Raw genomic sequence first — 21,986 nt, forward strand, 5'->3', positions numbered from 1 at the left:
GGTAATAACTTTTGAACACTTACTTATCCAAGCCATTCTGAAATTGTTTTCTCGTGACACATTGTACTTCATGACAGTTACCGATTCTGCGGTTTACAGAAACACCCCACATGTAGTGGTAAACTGCTGTATGGGCACACGGCAGGGCGCAGAAAAAAGGAGCGCCATATGGTTTTTGGAAGGCAGATTTTGCTGGACTGGTTTTTAGACACAATGTCCCATTTTAAGCCCCCCAGATGCACCCTACAGTAGAAACAATCAAAAAGTGACCACATTTTGGAAACTACGGGATAAGGTGACAGTTTTATTGGTACTATTTTGGGTTACATATAATTTTTAATCGCTCTATATTATGTTTTTTTTAAATGTTTTTTCTTCTTCTTGCAGGACCTGCAAAAGGACCTGCACTGAAATCATCGCGCTCACCACGTGCTGAGCGAGGTGAAGTCAGCACAGGTCCTGCTGAATGAAGCTAGAAGGATCTTCTATCTTCATTCAGCAGGACCTGCGCTGACCACGTGGTGAGGGCGATGACATCAGCACAGGTCCTTTTGCAGGTCCTGCAAGAAGAAGAAAGAAGACGATAATGGCTGCGCGAAAAAGTGGATGAGGTGAGTAACTTTTTTATCATTTTTTAACTTCGAGGGACATTTTACTTAGCATTCTGTATTAAAGAATGCTATTAGTTTCCATTATAACCATGTTGTAATGGAAGATAATAAAGTGAATGGACCTCATCCCTATTTAATAACATCTCCTTAGCAACCATCCGTGAAAAATCGCATAGCATCCGCACTTGCTTCCGGATGCAATGCGATTTTCACGCAGCCCCACTTCTATGGGGCCTGCATTGCGTGAAAAAACACAGAATATAGAACATGCTGCGATTTTCACACAACGCACAAGTGATGCGTGAAAAACATTGCTCATGTACACAGCCCCATTGAAATGAATGGGTCAGGATTCAGTGCGGGTGCAATGCGTTCACGTCACGCATTGCACCCGCACAGGAAAACTCACCCGTGTGAAAGGGGCCTAAACCTGATCAGGCTCCTGCCTCTGGCAGGACCCTGTCAGGCTTACCTACCATGGCAAGCCTGGATGCCTGTTTAAGACGTCAAGTTGCCATGGTAACCATCGGAATGCTGCCACAGCAGCGCAGCGCCCGATGGGGAAGGGAGGGAGCTACCTCCCTGTTAACCCCTTCCATACAGTGGTTCCTACGGACCGCGGCATGGAACACAGCAGCGCAGCCCCGATCTCCTCAACACTCACTGAGGAGATTGGAGCTGCACTGCTGAATGCAGCGATTGGTCAGTCAGATTTCACTGACCAATCGCAGTGATCCAAAGGCAGGGACCGCTGTGATTGGTCCCCGGACAGCTCAGCTGTCAGTAGCTAGCACCCCTTTAGATGCCGGTGTCACCGCATTGATAGGACATGTTCTATCTTTGAACGGATAAACGGAAATGTAAGGCATATGGAGTACCTTCCGTTTTTTTTTTTTGTGGATCCATTGAAATGAATGGTTCCGTATACGGACCATATACGGAACGCAAAAAACAAATCATGTAACGGACCATGTGATGAGCGCAGTGACGTCACCACAGGTCCTTTTCCTCCTGGTCATCAAAGAAGAAGACAGAAGAGAAGCCGGGCTGCGCGAACAAGTGGATGAGGTGAGTTAAATAATTTTTTTTTAACCCCTCCATCACTATTTTACTAAGCATTCTGTATTAAGAATGCTATTATTTTCCCTTATAACCATGTTATAAGAGAAAATAATAAAATCTACACAACACCGATCCCAAACCTGAACTTCTGTGAAGAAGTCCGGGTTCGGGTTTGGGTACCAAACATGCCGACTTTTCTCTTGCGCATGCAAAACGCATTCAACCGCTTTGCATTCGCATGCAAAAATTGCGCATTTTCCCGCTATGCACCCGCATCTTATCCGGCCCTCACACGCGACGCCCGTGTGAAAAAGGCCTAAGAGGTCCTAAGCTGGCCATATATTTCATCGCGCAACAATGATTTTGCTACTGAGAGAAAAACATGTGATTTATACTAAAATGAGCACGCCGATTCCAAATATGAACTCGGAATTTGCCTGACACTTAAGTTATACATGCAAAGCCTATTCAGTTATAATATTAATGCATTATATTGGAGATATTCCAATGGACATATCCAGACCTGTTCGAATGCACTCAGGCTGATGTCAGCAGTAAGTATATAAGGCAAGCTGGACAGATTTTGATAAAGTGATCTGTTATAGAGCTATCAGTTTTGAAACTTAAGATGTGTAAACGCAAATGTGTTAACGATCCAGACAATTTCTGCTACATATGTGGCAAATACACTACTTATGATCAGCGCAAGAATCTGAGAAAGCGAGTGCGTCTTGCAGCTTAGGATGCATTTGTGCTAGTAGTGCCGAACTTCCTTGGGAACAGACGAGCTGCAAACTATGCTGAATTAGTAGACAACCTGCTTACAGCATATGAACAACTTGGCTGCCGAATGTCATTGAAAGTGCATTTCTTACATTCCCATCCTGACTTTTTCCCACCCAATTTGGGACACGTAAGGCTACTTTCACACTCGCGTTTTGGCTTTCCATTTGTGAGATCCGTTCAGGGCTCTCACAAGTGGTCCAAAACGTATCAGTTTTGCCCTAATGCATTCTAAATGGAAAAGGATCTGCTCAGAATGCATCAGTTTGCCTCCGATCAGTCTGCATTCCGCTCGTTTTGCTGTCCGCTTGATGAAACTGAGCCAAGCGGATCCATCCTGACACACAATGTAAGTCAATGGGGATGGATCCGTTTTCTCTGTGACAATCTGGCACAATAGAAAACGGATCCGCCTCCCATTGACTTTCAATGGAGTTCATGACGGATCCGTCTTGGCTATGTTACAGATAATACAAACGGATCCGTTCATGACGGTTGCATGCGGTTGTATTATTGTAACAGATCCGTTTTTTGCAGATCCATGACGGATCCGACCAAAATGCGAGTGTGAAAGTAGCCTAAGTGACGAACATGGAGAGCAGTTCAATAAAGATATTTCTACAATGAAGAACAGGTATCAAGGCCGCTGGAATCCCAACATGATGGGGGAATACTGTTGGTTTTTGCAACGGGAAAATATGACCGTTCACAAACGCAAAAGCAGATGCCTGAAGCACTTTTAACAGCACTGGGTCTTGCCCAAGTAAGACTTTTAGGCCCCTTTCACACGGGCGAGTATTCCGCGCGGATGCGATGCGTGAGTTGAATGCATTGCACCCGCACTGAATACCGACCCATTCATTTCTATGGGGCTGTTCACATGAGCGGTGATTTTCACGCATCACTTGTGCGTTGCGTGAAAATCGCAGCATGTTTCTATATTCTGCGTTTTTCACGCAACGCAGGCCCCATAGAAATGAATGGGGTTGTGTGAAAATCGCAAGCATTCGCAAGCAAGTGCGGATGCGGTGCGATTTTCACGCACGGTTGCTAGGTGACGATCGGGATGGAGACCCGATCATTATTATTTCCCCTTATAACATGGTTATAAGGGAAAATAATAGCATTCTGAATACAGAATGCTAAGTAAAATAGGGCTGGAGGGGTTAAAAAAAAAAGATTTTTTTTAACTCACCTTAATCCACTTGTTTGCGCAGCCGGCATCTCTTCTGTCTTTAACTGTGAGCAATAGGACCTTTGATGACGTCACTACGCTCATCACATGATCCATCACCATGGTGATGGATCATGTGATGGACCATGTGATGAACGCAGTGACATCATCAAAGGTCCTATTGCTCACAGTTAAAGACAAAAGAGATGCCGGCTGCGCGAACAAGTGGATTAAGGTGAGTTTAATTTATTTTATTTTTTTTAAATTTAACCCCTCCAGCCCTATTTTACTTAGCATTCTGTATTCAAAATGCTATTATTTTCCCTTATAACCATGTTATAAGGGGAAATAATACAATCTACAGAACACCGAGTTTGGGTACCAAACATGCACGATTACAATGTTGCACGCATTACAATGTTTTGCACTCATGCGGAAAAATCGCGCATGTTCCCGCAACGCAGCCGCACCTTTTCCCGCAACGCCCGTGTGAAACCAGTGAAAAACTAGATTTTTTGAAATTTTGTTATTCCATTACATTTTATACACTGTTCACTACGCAAACTTTGATGTAGATCAGGTAATTGTTGGAGTAAAACTCGTTCTGTTCAAAATTATTTAATGCTTTCCAAGTGCTTAATTCATTTAGGCATACTTATGCATAGAAACATTTTGTGACGTGTTACAACAATTCTGACTTCAGATTTGTAATCCGCACACTCGATTTAGGACATATGGCTTTTACCCAGTAGCAGACGAAAAGTATTTTTTTGTTGAATAATTTTAAACAGAACGAGTTTTACTCCAACAATTACCTGATCTACATCAAAGTTTGCGTAGTAAACAGTGTATGAAAATGTAATGGAATAACAAAATTTCAAAAAGTCTCGTTTTTCAATTTAAAAGTCTTACTTGGGCAAGGCCCAGTAGTACTGTTAAAGTGCTTCAGGCTATGGTTATGTGGTGGTATACAATGGTACCAGAACAGTAGGATGGCCTTCTCGGTTCATTTGTCTCATCAACAATACCATGTCGGTTGTTGCAATAGTAAATTGCCCTATTGTAGGCCACTCATCTGTAGATGGAGATGATGTAATGCTTTGGCTATCCGTCTGTTCTCGCCATCCCTTGTTGCCATTTGGTTCTGGCTACACAATAAACTGGAAGTTTGTTGTCAAAATTTTACATAGTATAGTACCCTTTAAGTCAGGGGTGCACAACCTTTTTTGGTTGGGGGCCACATTGTCAACCTGAACCAATTCCAAGGGCCGAAAATAAACTTTAAAGGGGTATTACCAAGTGAAATACTATATTTAAGGCATATTGAACATACAGTATATATTATAAATGTCTAGTTATACCTCCAGGACTACCATCTAATGGGACAATACATTAAAGTTTCATGTGAGCAGCCACAAGACATAGACATACATGTCTGCTACCAGGTGGTTGGCGGCCGCATTTGGCCCCCGGGCCGCAGGTTGTGCACCCCTGCTTTAAGTCAACCTGACAAACATAAAAAAGCTTGTGCAACCTTTCAAAGCAACAGTATCTCCAAGAGTTAATAATATCTAGAAATGTCATAGGAATGTAGTTAAATCTTGAGTTCAGCCTTGAAGTCCTGTCCTTGGAAATGAGCGCTAGCATTAAGACAACCCATGGCCTCCAAGCCTCTCCACTACTTCGCATTAAGAATTTACTCATATTGCCACGATGACGATGTGATCATTTTGCAGCATATATGAATTAATCATGCATCACGGGAGTAGGACCTATCCAAGTGATACTCACGGTGCGGGGTCTTCCAGCAAACGTTTTTCCCTTCTTCAGCAAAACCTCCCGGGCGTCCTCATGGTTATTCACAATGACTACATAGTGGGAACCCATCTTAAAGGAGTAGAGGCTGCCATACTTTTTCTGCAGATTACAGAACAGGATGTGTGGAGGGAGGTGATTCCCAAGGTGAAGTAAACTCCCAATGAAAGGCAATGAAGGTAAGCTCTTGGGGTACTTTACATCTCCATGGCTTCTTAGTTCCCATCTCCAGGCAGAGATGAGAATGAGCCCAAAGGCTAGGAGCAAAGCACCACCAAGCCACACAATCATGCTGGAATCCCCTCCACCTTGTAACCGCTATTCCAGTTTACTGCTCAAATAAGTATTGCGGGGATGTTCACAGCAACCAATCACAGCTATGGCATCATTAACTCCCTCAGTGCAGGAAAGTCAGCGACAGAACTACACAGCGCCAACCATTATGTAGTGGACAGAGCTGGTTACTGCAACAATGCTCCCATTCATTTCACTTCACTACGCAATAGATGGAGCAATGTAGATCTGAAAAAACTGCTTATGGATGGGAGCGCAGGGTGTCCCGCAAGATCTGATATTAATCATCTTGAGGATACGCCATCAATATCACAATCCTGGAAAACCCCTTTAATGAAACATCTGACACACACAAAAAAGTTAAAAAGAAAACATAAAATGTGATAAAAAAAACTTGCCACCTTTTCACAAAAAAAAGCCGAATTTGGATCCTTATGTATACTGACCTTATGTATACTGCGGTATCCTTCTGAGCACAATAAGAAAGACGTCGTTGAGGAGGAGGTTGTACAGACTACAATTCAATATTCTTTTTATCAGCGTTGGATTTAATACTACACAAAATATAATCAGGCAACCGTATTGTGAAGTCACTTGGAGCAGCAGTACCGGCTACAAAAAGATTGGCGCTAAATAAAATGTATATTATTCTTGTTTGGCACCTGCTGCTTCTTAGACAGATTTAAACCTTATTCACACGTCAGTGTTTGGTCAGTGATTTCCATCAGTGATTGTGAGCTAAAACCAGGATCGGAGCCTCCACAGACATAAGGTAAAAGAGAAAGATCTGCACCTGTTCTGTGTTTGGAGCCGCACCTGGTTTTGACTCAGAATTAGAGATGAGCGAACTTCTGTTTTAAGTTCAGCGTCTAAAGTTCGGCTTCCGGTTAGCGGAGGATCCCGATATGGATTCCGAATTCCGTTGTGGTCCGTGGTAGCGGAATCAATAATGGTCATTATTGATTCCGCTACCACGGACCACAACGGAATTCGGAATCCATATCGGGATCCTCCGCTAACCGGAAGCCGAACTTTAGACGCCGAACTTAAAACAGAAGTTCGCTCATCTCTGCTCAGAATCACTGACCGAACACGGAGGCCTCATGCACAGGAACGTATTTTGTTTCCGTGTCCATTCCGTTTTTTTTTGCGGATAGGATGCGGACCCATTTATTTTAATGGATCCGCAAAAAATGCGGACAGCACGCCGTGTGCTGTCCGCATCAGTATGTCTGTTCCGTAGCCCCGCAAAAAAAATAGAACATGTCCTATTCCTGTCCGTTTTAGGCATTGTTACAATGGATCCGCAAAAAAAAACTGATGGCAGACGGATGTCATCCGTTTTTTTTTTGCGGATCCGCAAAACACATATGGTCGTGTGCATGTAGCCTGTGAATGAGGCAATAGAAAATTGTCTCAAAGAAAACCTGTGTTACCCATAGCAACCAATCACATCGCAGCTTTAATTTTTTTAAGGGTGCAATGAGATTGGTTGCTACAGGCAACATACACAGATGGGTTTTTCTTTAGGCAAATCTCCCATTGATGTAATACACGTCCAGTCAATCATCTCCTTAGGGTAAATGCACTCATCCGTGTTGCGACCTTATTTTTAACTATTTTTTTACTTCAATGGGACATGATCCACCTCTTTGTGGAACGGATACACGGATGACATCTTCAAACAGGGCGGGGGTCCGACGACTCTGACTCCCCCCCCCCTTCAGTGGTCTGCTACTGAGGATAGTTCAGCAATATTTTTGCACTGCACAACACAACCCCTTGAAAGAACAGTGATCCACCCGGTATAATGTATATTAGGGGTCGGCAACCTCTGGCACTACAGTTGTTGTGAAACTACCACTCCCATCATGCTCCATCCACTGTTATGGTAATTTTGAGACTAGCTGAGCCGCTGCGCATGGAATGAAGTCCTCTGGCTGTATGCATATATTTCACAGCTCAGCAGCCTCTAGATGTTGTGAAACTACCACTCCCACCATGCTCCATTCACTGCTATGGTAGTTTTGAGACTAGCGGAGCCAGTGTGCATGCTGGGAGTGGTAGTTTCAGCATGTAGAGGTTGCAGAGCCTTGAGCTTCATGCACACAGGCAGAAGACTTCATTCATTCCAGGCTGCTGCTGAGGTCAGTGAGCTCATGTTCTATGTACAGACAGAAGGGGAGGGGGGAGCATGAAGCTGCAGTGCATTGTGGGATAACAGGAAGCATCTGCTGCAGACAGGGCGACATGTCACAGTGCAGGTAATGTGGCTCTGCTCGTGTTTGTGGATTCCTATATAAATGAGGTGAGGGATTCGTCAGTACACTGCCGAATCTGCTGCATGCTATATATCACGAATATAATATTCCGCATGGATTCATCGTGCATAGCCCGTGCAATCAAAAACTGTAGAACACAGAACAGGAGCAGATCTTTCCCTTATACCTTATCTCTGTGGAGGCTCCGATCCTGGTTTTGTCTCACAATCACTGATCATACACTGATGTGTGAATGAGGCTTAAGTAATATTATATCATTGGCATCAGGAAATAATGTGGATATGTTTAATATAGAGATACACACATTGTTACAATAGTACATATTTATGATGTTGCTTTGCCTGGCCTTAAAGGGGTGATCCCCTAGGTGGCCAAAAATACGGAAATAGCCGAGTAAGCCAGTGCTCTGCTGGTTCTGCAACTCCCATTGCAGTGAATGGGAACTACATAACTAAGCTGCACTTCTTCCTTAACCCCTTAAGGACTCAGCCCTAGTTTTGAAAATCTGACCAGTGTCACTTTAAGTGCTGATAACTTTAAAAAGCTTTGACTTATCCAAGCCATTCTGAGATTGTTTTTTCGTCACATATTGTACTTCATGACACTGGTAAAATGAAGTAAAAAAAAAAATCATTTTTATTTATAAAAAAAATACCAAATTTACCAAAAGTTTGTAAAAAAATTGCAAATTTCCAAGTTTCAATTTCTCTACTTCTATAATACATAGTAATACCTCCAAAAATAGTTATTACTTTACATTCCCTATATGTCTACTTCATGTACATGTTTAGATCATTTTGGGAATGATATTTTATTTTTTGGGGATGTTACAAGGCTTAGAAGCAAATCTTGAAATTTTTCAGAAATTTTCAAAAACCCAATTTTTAGGGACCAGTTCAAGTCCCAAAGTGGGACAAAAAAATAAAATGAAAAAAAAAAAAGTTGAAAAAATAAAGTTTTCCCCCCCAAAAATTTAAAGTTTCAAGTAAAAATAAACAAACGTCATTTTCCCCAAATAAAGTTAAAAAAAAATTGGTAAAAAATAGGGGGGGGGGGGGAAGTATACATATTAGGTATCGCCACGTCCTGAAAGCAGCATTTCTGTCACTATTTTATGCTGCCCTCAGTGAGGTCAGCATAAAGTAGATGACAGGTTCCCTTTAACCCCTTAAGGACCCATGACGTACCGGTATGTCATCTATAGTTCCAATCACTGCCGCCCGGCGGGTGGTGATCGCAACACGGCGCCTGCTCAAATCATTGAGCAGGCACCACGGCTAAATGCGTGGGGGGGGGGGTCCCGTGACCCCCTCGTGTCGGCGATCGCCGCAAACCGCAGATCAATTCAGACCTGCGGTTTGCGGCTTTTACCTGGTGTGGCGGCAGTGGTCGGCGGTGCCATCGGGTCCCCATGGGGCTGTGGGGGGGACCCGATGGCATGGAAGGCAGCGCGATGCCTAAGGAAGGCATCGCGCTGCCCTCCGGTGAAGAGCCTGTGAGATCTAGCCCCCTGGATCTCACAGGCCGGAAGCTGTATGAGTAATACACACAGTATTACTCATACAGCCAATGCATTCCAATACAGAAGTATTGGAATGCATTGTAAAGGATTAGACCCCAAAAAGTTCAAGTCCCAAAGTGGTACAAAAAATAAAATGAAAAAAATGTTAAAAAATAAAGTTTTCCCCCCAAAAAATTAAAAGTTTCAAGTAAAAATAAACAAACGTCATTTTCCCCAAATAAAGTAAAAAAAAATTGGTAAAAAATTGGTAAAAAATAGGGGGAAGTATACATATTAGGTATCGCCACGTCCGTATCGACCGGCTCTATAAACCTATCACATGACCTAACCTCAGATGAACAAAAAATAAAAAAAACTATGGCTCAGAATATGGAGACACTAAAACATCATTTTTTTTTGTTTTAAAAAAGCTGTTATTGTGTAAAACTTACATAAATAAAAAAAAGTATACATATTTGGTATCGCCACGTTTGTATCGACCGGCTCTATAAAAATATCACATGACCTAACCCCTCATTTGAACACAGTAAAAAATAAAAACTGTGCTAAATAAACCATTTTTTGTCACCTTACATCACAAAAAGTGTAATAGCAAGCGATCAAAAAGTCATATGCACCCCAAAATAGTGCCAATCAAACCGTCATCTCATCCCGCAAAAAATGAGACCCTACCTAAGATAATCACCCAAAAATTGAAAAAACTATGGCTCTCAGGATATGGAGACACTAAAACATGATTATTTTTTTTTGTTTCAAAAATGAAATTATTGTGTAAAACTTACATAAATAAAAAAAAAAGTATACATATTAGGTATCGCTGCGTCCGTATCGACCGGCTCTATAAAAATATCACATGACCTAACCCCTCAGATGAACACCGTAAAAAAATTTAAATAAAAACTGTGCTAAATAAACAATTTTTTGTCACCTTACATCACAAAAAGTGTAATAGCAAGCGATCAAAAGGTCACACACACCCGAAAATAGTGCCAATAAAACCGTCATATCATCCCGCAAAAATCATACCCTACCCAAGGTAATCGCCCAAAAAGTGAAAAAATTATGGCTCTCAGACTATGGAAACACTAAAACATGATTTTTTTTTGCTTCAAAAAAGAAATCATTGTGTAAAACTTACATAAATAAAAAAAAAGAATACATATTAGGTATCGCTGCATCCGTAACAACCTGGTCTATAAAAATATCACATGATCTAACCTGTCAGATGAATGTTGTAAATAACAAAAAATAAAAACGGTGCTATTTCTTGTTATCCTGCCTCAAAAAAAGTGTAATATAGAGCAACCAAAAATCATATGTACCCTAAACTAGTACCAACAATACTGCCACCCTATCCCGTAGTTTCTAAAATGGGGCCACTTTTTTGGAGTTTCTACTCTAGGGGTACATCAGGGGGGCTTCAAATGGGACATGTGTCAAAAAAACCAGTCCAGCAAAATCTGCCTTCCAAAAACCATATGGCATTCATTTCCTTCTGCGCCCTGCCGTGTGCCCGTACAGTAGTTTACGACCACATATGGGGTGTTTCTGTAAACTACAGAATCAGGGCCATAAATATTGAGTTTGGTTTGGCTGTTAACCCTTGCTTTGTAACTGGAAAAAAATTATTAAAATGGAAAATCTGCCAAAAAAGTGAAATTTTGAAATTGTATCTCTATTTTACATTAATTCTTGTGGAACACCTAAAGGGTTAACGACGTTTGTAAAATCAGTTTTGAATACCTTGAGGGTGTAGTTTATAGAATGGGGTCATTTTTGGGTGGTTTCTATTATGTAAGCCTCGCAGAGTGACTTCAGACCTGAACTGGTCCCTAAAAATTGGGTTTTTGAAAATTTCTGAAAAATTTCAAGATTTGCTTCTAAGCTTCTAAGCCTTGTAACGTCCCCAAAAAATAAAATATCATTCCCAAAATGATCCAAACATGTACATGAAGTATTCACGAATACATTAGGGTCCAGCTATACGGCAGCATTTAATGTAATACATTTCGATTGGTATTGCTCCATGCTGTGACTGTGTGGCATCACAGTCACAACATGTCATGTCGCATTGCAACACCATTTAAATAGATTATAGCCAAATGTCACACAACTTTCTTGACACAGGTCATCGTGTAGCCGGACCATTAAAATGAATGGGTACGCGTGCTGTCCTTAGAGAACACAGACGGCACACATCCGTGATTCACTGATGGGTGGATAAGGCCTAATAGTGTGCCTTTAATTATTATAATAGGAGTGACCCTTTAAACAAATATGTATATTGCACGTACATCACATCCGATAACAGAAATGATATACATGACATACAATGATATATAATAAACTAAAGGGGATAGGTAATAAGAAAAAAAGTGATCTTTGGACTATTATTTGCTAAATGACGCACATATATGTTTGGCAATTACAGCAGCTGTACTTACCATGGAGAGGGAAGTGGTAGCTAAGATGGCAGCGTCCACGGACGGGCAGACTAAATATGGGCAGTCAGTAAAAGGGCTCCTCACCGAGAAGGTCAGTACGTGCGGTGCTGATGTTATCGCTCTCACCAAGCAAGTGCTGAAAGGATCACGCAGCTCTGAGGTGAGACACGAGTGTGGCCCTGTGCACGTTTGTCAAAGTTTGCCAGTGGTTGTCTGGTAGTGACACACACCGGGCAGCGGCCTGTCTTCTTCTCCGGGAAGGGTGGAGAGGCCCCACCATACACATAATATTTTTGCACGGATGCTTTGACTTTTCTTCTGTAGTGAAACATTAAAGTGGTTATCCAATGTCTCCAACAGGCCCCCCATGTGCCGGGCCCCTCACAGGTAATATACTTACCCCTCTCCCTGCGCCGCTCCTGGTCCCCGCACCGCCGCTGCTGCTTCTCCCTGTACATGGATGAAAACATCTGGTTTCGGGGTAGGGGAAGGGGGAGCAGCCAATGGCAGGCGGGGACCGGGACGAGCCTCCTTAGCATCGCGGGTGACGCTAGGGAGGCTCGTCCCCACCTGCCATTGGTTGCTCCCCCCCGACACCGGATGTTTTCATCCGTGTACAGGGAGAAGCAGCAGCGGCGGTGCGGGGACCAGGAGGGGAGCGGGGTAAGGTAAGTATATTACATTTGAGGGGCCCGACACATGGGGGGGCTGTTGGAGACATTGGATAACCCCTTTAAAGGGGTTATCCAATCCCTACAATGACCCCCCTAATGCTAGGGCCCCTCATATAGGTTACACTTACTCCGCTCCCCGGCACCCACATCGCTCCTGATGCCCGCAAGGCCATCGCTGCATCTGCCCATTGTGCAGATCAAAACATCTACGGTAGCGACAGGGTTGGGGGGGGGGGGGTTCTTAGCCAGTAGCCGACCGCAACGTGGACGAGCCTCTCTAGTGTCACCAGTGATGTTAGGGAGGCTTGTCCCTGTCGCAGCCAGCTATTGAATGCCCCCCCCATCGCCGGATGTTTTGATCAGTGCGATGGGGAGATGCAGCAACAGCCGTGCGGGCATCAGGAGCGATGTGGGTGCTAGGGAGCGGGGTAAGTATAACCTATATGAGGGGCCCAGGCATTAGGGGGAACATTATAGGGGTTGGATAACTCCTTTTTAAAGGGGTTTTCCAGCTTATTGCAAGCGATGGCCTATCTTCTGTATAGTCCATCACTATCTGATTGGCAGGTGTCTGACACCCCGCAGCTCCACTGATCAGCTGTTTCTTTGTAGCTGACATTGTATATTCTGTAGTAGATGGAGCTGGTTACTGCAGCACTTCTCCCATTCACTTCACTGAGAGCAGAGCTGCAGTAACCAGCTACAGCCACCACAGAATGGATGGAGCCGTGGAGTTCCAGTGCTGACTTCTACTACTGTAGAACAGCTGATCAGCGAGGGTGCAGGGTGTCGGATCCCTGCTGATCAGATACTGATAGCCTATCCTGAGAATAGGCCATCACATGTGAAAAGCTGGAAACCCCCATTAAAGGGCTTGTGCCAAGTATGAACATTATCCCCCATCATTTACTGCAGCTCACAACAGCACGTAACCCTTAAGTCACTGCTTTGAGTCACACAACGGGGGGAATTTTGAAGACGATTTGCTCGCCGTAATTTGTGCCAGATTTATCAGACATTACACATTATTTGATATATTTAGCGCATCTTTAAGCACAACATTTTAAGTTCTAGCTAAACAACTAGGGCTACTTTCACACTTGCGGCAGAGTGATCCGGTAAGCAGTTCAGTTGCCGGAACTGCCTGCCGTATCCGTCAAAACGTATGCCAACTGATGGCATTTGTAAGACTGATCAGGATCCTGATCCATCTTAGAAATGCATTGAAATGCTGGATCCGTCTTTCCGGTGTCATGCACAGACCGCAAGGACAGATCCGGCATTGCGGTATTTTGAATGCTGGATCCGGCACTAATACATTCCTATGTAAAAAAAAATGCCGGATCCGGCATTCTGCCAAGTGTTCCTGATTTTTGGCTGAAAATAAAACCGTAGCATGCTGCGGTATTATCTCCGTCCTGAGACTGAAGACGTCCTGATGCATCCAGAACAGATTGCTCTCCATTCAGAATGCCTGGGGATAAAACTGATCAGTTCTTTTCCGGTATAGAGCCCCTAGGACGGAACTCTGTGCCGGAAAAGAAAAACGTTAGTGTGAAAGTACCCTAAGGATGCATTCAAACAACTGTATTTTCAGTCTGTGTCCGATTTGCATTTTTTTATGGATTGCACGCGGACCCATTCATTTCTATGGGGTGGCACAGCGCACAGATGTCAACCATGCGTTGTCTGTGTCCATGAGGCAAAGCCTAAATTTATCGCAAAACAGATGGTCATGCAAGAAGATGCCATTTTACATGAAGCTTTTGCATCACTTTAAAGATGACTTTCCTCTTCTTTCCCATAGAATTCAATGTACAAGTCTTGTGATATTGGCTCACACTGTAAATCAAAGGCAAAACAAAGAGGGGTGTGCCGGTGCATTAATATTGCCTAATGGCGCGTGACATTTACAGTACATATAAGTTTGTTTCAGTTTAGGTAATCCTTAATGCACGTAGGAGGACTGCATTACTGCAGTACAGGATTAGAGAAAACGAGGTATAATGTGGTGCCAACCATAGGGCTCCTGCAGAGAGCTACTTGCTTGATGAAAATGTGATAGGCACCACCGTTGATTGTTGGCAAGAAGTGTGATGCTCACAATTTATACATTATATGATATGCAAAATCACTTCTTTTTTTTAGCTCCTTGGTCATGCAGCAAGAAACATGGTCATGCAAGAAGATGCCATTTTACATTCAGAAGATGTAAGGAAAGTATAAACTTGCATATAATTAAGTTATGAAACACATGGATGAAAAATACGGCCGTGCATGAGATGAGATGCAGGAGAGGTGCATGTGTTTCCACGTTCTGTGTTCTATTTCATGCAGTTTTTGTACCTTTTGTGTCTTTTCCTTGTAAGTGTCCTCTCTTTATGATCCAATTCCTGGCTTTGGCTTCAAAAGCTGCATCAAAACTCCTGAACGTGGAAACCCAGCTTGAGGTATGCTTCGGTGTGCCTGCCCCCTACGTGTGACAGCACCCGAAGTGCCCCTACACCCAAACACGTAATTGACATTATACTGCAAAGTCAATTGGGGTTTTTGGATTATTTTTTTTGCGGAAGTGTAACTATTGTTTTATAAAACATTTGATGTGTGAGCAAATATGAAATGTGGCAGTCCGGGTGTACAGACCCCAATGATCACTAAATGGGGCAGAAGCATTCAGTTGAGCTTCACATGACTCTCTGCCGAGAGCCGAGCAGATCCAATCATAGCTGGAGAAGCTTGGCTGAGAGCTTCTGCCTTTGTTCTTTTAGGCTGGTTTCACATGAGCGAGTGTCACGCTCTGGACTCGCAGAGTGAGTATGTGGCAGCTTCCGTCCTACAATACATTCTAGAACTGTAAGGCCCCTTTCACACGGGCGTTGCGGATTGGGGCCGGATGCGTTCAGAGTGCGTTCAGTGAAACTCGCACTATTTTGCAAGTAAGTTCAGTCAGTTTTGTCTGCGGTTGCGTTCAGTTTTTTCCGCGCGGGTGCAATGTGTTTTGATGCGTTTTTCACGCGCGTGATAAAAAACTGAATGTTTACAAACAACATCTCTTAGCAACCATCAGTGAAAAACGCATTGCACCCGCACACAGACCCATTGAAATAAATGGGTCAGGATTCAGTGCGGGTGCTATGTGTTCACGTCACGCATTGCACCCGCGCGGAAAACTCACCCGTGTGAAAGGGACCTAAGGGTTACGTAGCACCATAAATCAATATAATACTATGCGACCCCGTCAGTGCTGGTAGGTCAGGACGGGAGCTGTCTGATACTCACGCTGCGAGTCTGGAGCGTGACACTCGCTCATGTGAAACCAGCCTTACTGATCAATGAGGATCTCAATGCCCAGACCCCCACAGATCAAAACTTCTGATATGTCAAAAGCAAAAATGATCATTTAGAAGGGGAATCCAATGAAAATGATCTGTGATGGATATAGATGTGATCTTGAATCGCCACCATTTTTCATAATGAAACCGCTCTGTAGGGCACAGTATTCTAAATAAAGCTCAGGAGCTGTATCGGACTGAAGGTTCTTGGGCCCATCAGAGAAAATGATTCTGAAAACCCTTCCTCTATGTATACAGGACACATGGGCAGCAGGGTGGCTCAGTGGTTAGTACTGGTGACTTGCAGCTCTGGGGTCCTGGGTTCATATACGACCAAGGACAACATCTGCATGGAGTCTGTATGTTCTCCCTGTGTTTGTGTGGGTTTCCTCCGGGTTCTCCGGTTTCCTCCCACACTCCAAATACATACTGATACGGAACTTAGATTGTGAGCCCCATTGGGGACAGCGTGATGATAATGTCTGTAAAGCTCTGCGGAATATGTCAGTGTGGCTATTGGTTCCAAGGTAAGGTCCAAATTATCTTCTGCTAGACCTTAGGGGGCTTGTATTATTAGGGGCTCATTGCTGAGTCAGAACTTTGCCCCCAGAGTATCCTCTGTTTCTCTAGCGGGCCAATCCTATCTTGCTCAGGAGCATGTGGAACCTTGAGTGACAGTCGGCCCCCTGGATCCCCCACACATGGTATGACATGGGTCATGTTTACTAATATAGACCCCTGATACTGCCAGCAACTCTGCTGTAAATATGTTTTATTCTGGAATTCAGTAGTGGGGGCCACAATCTCAGAGGTCACCAAGATTTATATCTTTGGAATTGGGGTCTGGGGAATGCAGCACAAAGCAAGGCACTCATCATCAAGAGCTATCAGTGGCAACTTTTTTTAGAAAAACATGGCTATTTTCTATAAAAAAAAAAAAAAAAGGGGGACACTGTTGTCCACAGGTTGTATATGGTTTCAGCTCAACCCCATTCACTTTAGTTGAGCAATGGAGCGGAGCTGCAATACCCGACACAACCATGGACAGTTGTGGTGCTGTTTCTGTAAGAATGCAGCCATGTTTTACTAATCCAGCACAGCACCCATCTATAGGCTCTCTGTTTGAATTGGACCTGTCTCATGGAACATACCCTGCAGATATGTAACATCCAGCCGTTCAGTGCTTCTGCTTTACTGATTATTTTAATTTGCACCATATCTGATCTTTTCAGAGCCTGAGAAAAATGGCAATTATAACAACTCATCTACAGTATCAGTAAGTGCATTTATTACACCTATATTCCAAGGGGGGGGGGGGCATACACATTACATTAACAGGGATTTTGATGTTGATGGCATATTCTCTGATCATTGAGGGTCGACTCCAATCTCCCCCGCCGATCAGCTGCAACCTTCACAATGCGACAAATGACCGTGATGTTGCTGGCCTAGGAAGAGAATGTGGTCTCTTCCTAGGCCAGTGATGTGGCCTATTGGTAGCTCAGTCCCCATTAAAGTGAATGGGGCTAAGCTGCAATACCAAGGGCAGCCACTATACAATGAACAGCGCTGTGCTCGGTATGCTGTGAGGAGGCCGCAGCACTCACCGGAGCGCCATGGCCTCTTCAAACAGCAGGAGTACCCGGTGTCGGACCTGCGCGATCAGATATTGATGACCTATCCTGACAATACGTCATCAATATTGATCTCCCAGAACACCCCTTTAATGTCGGGCAGACGCGATTCCGGCGGGATCAGCCGGAATGTGCATGGGAATGTCCCGACTTTCCATGCAGATTTTGGGTGAAAGAGGAATCGGATTGCCGAGCCTGTTGTTCTTGGCGGGGTTGAGAGGTGTCTCGCAGTGGTCTACTCCCATGTCCCATTCAGAACCAACACATGCATGTTTATGGGGGACATGCTAACAGCTGGTTTGGCCAATATCTTTCTAAAGTGTGCAGACGTCTTGTATCGTGTATCATTAGCTCAAGACTGCGTTAACTCCATTTATCTTTATCATCTGTCTTTCAGACAAGAAGCCATCCAGAAGAAGTGAGTACCGCTATTTCCTTCCTATCCCTAAGTTGCGTGTAACTAGGGCTGGACAAAAAATAAAATAGTAATCTTGATTGTTTTTAATTTGAGGATTATCAATTTTTCTCAACTATTATTTTTTATTTATTTTTTTCTCTTGCAAAAACTTTTATATTTTTCTTTCGAATTGTAGTTTTTAGGGACACCATTTCGGCGTGCTGTAATGGGAAGAAAGATATTCCACTATTGTTTTCTGCACTTAAAATTTACAGCATTCACCATGCGACATATACTGTAGTATTTAGCATGTAACTTTTATTGTCTGGGTCAGCAATATTAAATATGTACCAAATATGTATAGTTTTATTTTATTTTAATGTATTATTTATTTTTTACTACTTTTGCACAATAATAGCATGTCTCATGCATTTTTCTGATGTAGCCGTATACGGGTTTATTTTTTGTGGGATGAGATGTGGTTTCATTGGTACCATTTTGGGGTACAGTATGTGGGACTTATTGATTAACATATATATTTTTTTTTACATTGTTCATGGGGCGTGGAAATAACATGTTACCTTTATTAAATGGACTGTGGTGAACACCTCACAACAGCATCGATGTGTGTGGGTTTCTTTTTACCAGTTTTAAAAAATATGCACACGATCGTATTTTTGTTCCATGGTAAATCCGCATTTTTTACGGATCGCTGTGCTGTCCTCATCTGTGCGGCTAGGACACAAATGATAAATCCTGCCCTATTCTTGTCCCTTTTGCGGACAAGAATACGTATTTTTATTCTGTACACGCACCACATCTGTATTTTGTGGACTGCAAAACAGATACGGTCGTGTGCAGGAGGTCTAAAATTTATATTATATAAACATTATTAACCTTTAATTAAAATGTTTTATTCTCACTAGCAGACATCGCTGTTGGGAGGCCATGATTGCCCCTGTGTAGGAAAAAACTGTGAAGGGGGCTGTAGCACTGATTTAGGGCTCATGCACACGACCATTGCCATTTTTGCGGATCCGCAAAACATGGATATCGACTGTGTGTGTTTTCATTTGGCGGAAAGCTCTTGCTCTCTATAGAACAGTTGTATCCTTGTCCATAAAACGGACAAGAATAGGACATGTTCTATTTTTTTCTGGGGCTGCGGAACGGACATACGGATGTGAACAGCACATGGTGTGCTGTCTGCATCTTTTGCGGCCCCATTGAAGTGAATGGGTCTGCATCTCACCCACAAAAAATGCAGATCGGATGTGGACCAAAAATACGTTTGTGTGCATGAGCCCTTAGCGCTGCAGCTCCTTTATTTTCAGAATTAATGGCGGGGGTCCCAAAGGTCCGATCCCAACCAGTGACAAAGTGATGACTAGAGTTGAGCGAACCTGCCTTTTGGCAGGTTCGGGTTTGGGGTTTAAGTGTATTACGTAATTGATTCCGTTCTCACGGAATCCATAAATTAATTCTATGACGGCATGCCCAACGGAATACCTTTAGAGGCATTCCGTCCTAATACAAGTGTATGGCCAGCAGAACGGAACCCTCCGGAGCTGGCTATACACTTGTATTATGGCAGCATGCCGGCATCGAATTACGTGATGGATTCCGTGAGAACGAAATCCAATACATAATTCACTTAAACCCCGAACCCAAACTCGAACCAACCAAAAGGCAGGTTCGCTCAACTCTAGTGATGACGTATCCTACTGCTAGGCCATCAACTGTTCATCTTTGGTTGCAAAACTTTGTTTGAACAAGGCCGTTCCTGTAACATCCTCATCATATAACATGCGTTTGCTTGCTCAGTGTATAGCGGTTATTATTATATGTATAATCCTTCCTCTGTTTTGTGTCTAGCGTTGAGCAGTCATCCAATCTTCAGGATCAGTTGAAGCATCTGTTAAAGTGAGAAGAACGCAATTTCCTCCGGACTAAAATCCTGAATACTACAAGTCTGAAGGGCACTGAATGCTGTTGTGTTTGCCCGCTGTCGGACGGCTCTCTTAGTTGTTCCAGAAGAAACCTATACTTGAAGTTGCTTTTGTAATTCCCAGTTTCTAGCACTGTAGGGCGGGTTTGTCAATGTCCGACAAGTGTAGCTCTTGGTCAAGGTGGTGCAGCATAAAGCCGTAGCATTACCACACTGCGGTGAAACTGCATGCGTTTTGCAGTGACGGTTAAACTTACAGATTTTCAGCGTTGCAGTAATGGTCTGGTTCTGTGCCCCGCCGCCATTGCTGACCCTTGTCCATATACTCTCATGAGCCTGAAAACTGTCACAGGGTCGAAATTTATCAGACAGCTGAGACATTTTGTGAAGTCCATATTGCACCGTATGTCTCAATGTTTACAGGGAGAACATGTATCGCAGGTCAGGCTTGCGGTTTATTCATACGTGGTGCAGCTGGGACCTGCGCTGTTAGTGCAGTGCAGCAAACTGAAGTTAAAGAGGACCTGTCCCCTCTCCTGACATGTCTGTTTTAGTAACTACTTGCATTCCCCATGTAATAACAATTCTGGAGCATCTGTTCTTATAAATCGATGTTGTGCCATTCCTCTGTTATTCCCACTAGATGTATATATATCTTGGTGTCACCAGATGGGGGCATGTCCCTGCACAATCTGACACTATCCAATCCGTGCGTCCAATGGCAGACTGTGCAGGGACACCCCCCCCAGCTGGTGACGCTCAATATTCCTAAACATTTAGTGGGAATAATAAAGGAGTGGCGCAACACAAAGTCATATGAATAGATTATTACATGGAGAATGCAAGTAATTACTAAAACAGACATGTCAGGAGAGGCAACAGGTCCTCTTTAAATGCATGAGGTTCTTGCAGTAGTTTTACCACACACATATTTACACCACAGACTGCAGCTATGGAAGATCCTTAAAGGGGTTTTCCAAGTTATATAAAAACTCAGGCAACCCCTGAAAGTGGCCTAAAATAAAAAAATAAATGGATGCTCGCCTATTTTCTCCTCTCCTGCTTCCTGCGCTGTGCACCGCTGCTATTCGTTTTTCTAGCTGAAGCAGTGACTTTCTGTGCACACAGGTCAATGCACACAGCAGGGACACTAGTCGCCACTGCAGCCAATCACTGGCCTCAGCACAGAAGTCCTGTGCACTGCTGAGGCCAATTGGCTGCAGTGGCGACTAGGGCACGGAACGTCACTGCAGCAGCCAAGAAGATGATGTCAGCAGCGGGGGGGGGGGGACCAGAGCGCAGTGCAGAAAGAAGAAACAGAGGAAACAGGCGAGTATGCATTGTTTTTTTTTATTTAATTTTAAGCCTTTTTTTTTTTATGACTTAACCCCTTAATATACTTACCTGCGGTTTGCCATGGTGCAGCAATGCTTTGGCTCTGTGCGAATAAACCAGACATTCATCAAGTTTAATAAACATATTATAGCCATGGTCAGACGAATGAGAATACAGAATGCATTCCTCATTACCGGTGAATCTTCCCCAGTGGTCTGTGATATTATTTATTAGGATTTTTCATGCTAATCTACTTCATCGCTGTAAAATTCATTGTGTGTTTTGTACAATATGAAGGTATGTTATCCTTTTTATAACGGCATTGTTTCTTCTGTCTCTAATAAATGGCGTTGGTAATAATGAAGCAAAACATTGCTCATCTGAACTTTACAGTAAGTCAGCAGATTTTAGTTGGCTTTTTATGCATAAAAACACAATCTTGTCTGAATTAGAGGGTTTCCAATAAATTTGAGATATTTGAAGCACAGGGCGCACAAGCTTGTTTTTGTTAGAACAATGCGGTCACTTAGGAAAAAAAGTGGTATAAATCACCATAAAAAAAATAGCATCTAGTGAAAAAAACACGAGTGGTTTCTATGAAAAAAAAATTTGTGGTGGGAAAAAAACCGCCAGTGCAAAATCATGTGTAAAGGGAGCCTAACCCTAGGTTCACATCTGC

At 43.3% G+C, this 21,986-nt stretch overlaps 2 protein-coding genes across 8 annotated transcripts in view; one reads left to right on the forward strand and one right to left on the reverse strand.

Annotated features, from left to right (window-relative positions):
- The window catches only part of LOC121004269 (steroid 17-alpha-hydroxylase/17,20 lyase-like), a 43,298-nt gene extending 37,562 nt beyond the window's left edge, over positions 1–5,736 (reverse strand). Inside the window, exon 1 of the mRNA XM_040436434.1 lies at positions 5,422–5,736. Within this exon, the coding sequence (XP_040292368.1) occupies positions 5,422–5,736 (315 nt within the window). The remainder of the gene's footprint in view (positions 1–5,421) is intronic.
- Positions 5,737–7,870: 2,134 nt separating this feature from the next.
- BORCS7 (BLOC-1 related complex subunit 7) lies at positions 7,871–21,728 on the forward strand. Of its 7 annotated transcripts, none has more exons than XM_040436826.1 (7): positions 7,873–8,003; positions 11,975–12,147; positions 14,810–14,872; positions 15,031–15,111; positions 17,226–17,269; positions 18,025–18,045; positions 18,228–18,376. In XM_040436826.1, exons 2-7 carry the CDS (start codon positions 11,989–11,991, stop codon positions 18,337–18,339), a joined length of 480 nt encoding a protein of 159 aa, XP_040292760.1. In that variant the 5' UTR covers positions 7,873–8,003; positions 11,975–11,988; the 3' UTR covers positions 18,340–18,376. The 7 variants fall into 7 exon arrangements, with proteins under 7 accessions (XP_040292764.1, XP_040292760.1, XP_040292759.1 ...); XM_040436825.1 differs by having other exon boundaries at positions 7,920–8,047; positions 18,228–18,377; XM_040436827.1 differs by lacking the exon at positions 18,228–18,376 and adding an exon at positions 19,900–21,728 and having other exon boundaries at positions 7,921–8,047.
- Positions 21,729–21,986: the final 258 nt, after the last annotated feature.

Source organism: Bufo bufo, chromosome 6, assembly GCF_905171765.1.
Source record: "Bufo bufo chromosome 6, aBufBuf1.1, whole genome shotgun sequence".
NCBI classification, from domain to species: Eukaryota; Metazoa; Chordata; class Amphibia; order Anura; family Bufonidae; genus Bufo; species Bufo bufo.

Bases quoted from the DNA above. Each gene is read 5' to 3' on its own strand.
- BORCS7 (XM_040436826.1), top strand. From the start codon at position 11,989: ATGGAGAGGGAAGTGGTAGCTAAGATGGCAGCGTCCACGGACGGGCAG. The intron at 15,112-17,225 runs GTATGCTTCGGT...TGATCTTTTCAG, and splicing joins ACGTGGAAACCCAGCTTGAG to AGCCTGAGAAAAATGGCAAT. The intron at 18,046-18,227 runs GTGAGTACCGCT...TGTAGTTTTTAG, and splicing joins CAAGAAGCCATCCAGAAGAA to GGACACCATTTCGGCGTGCT.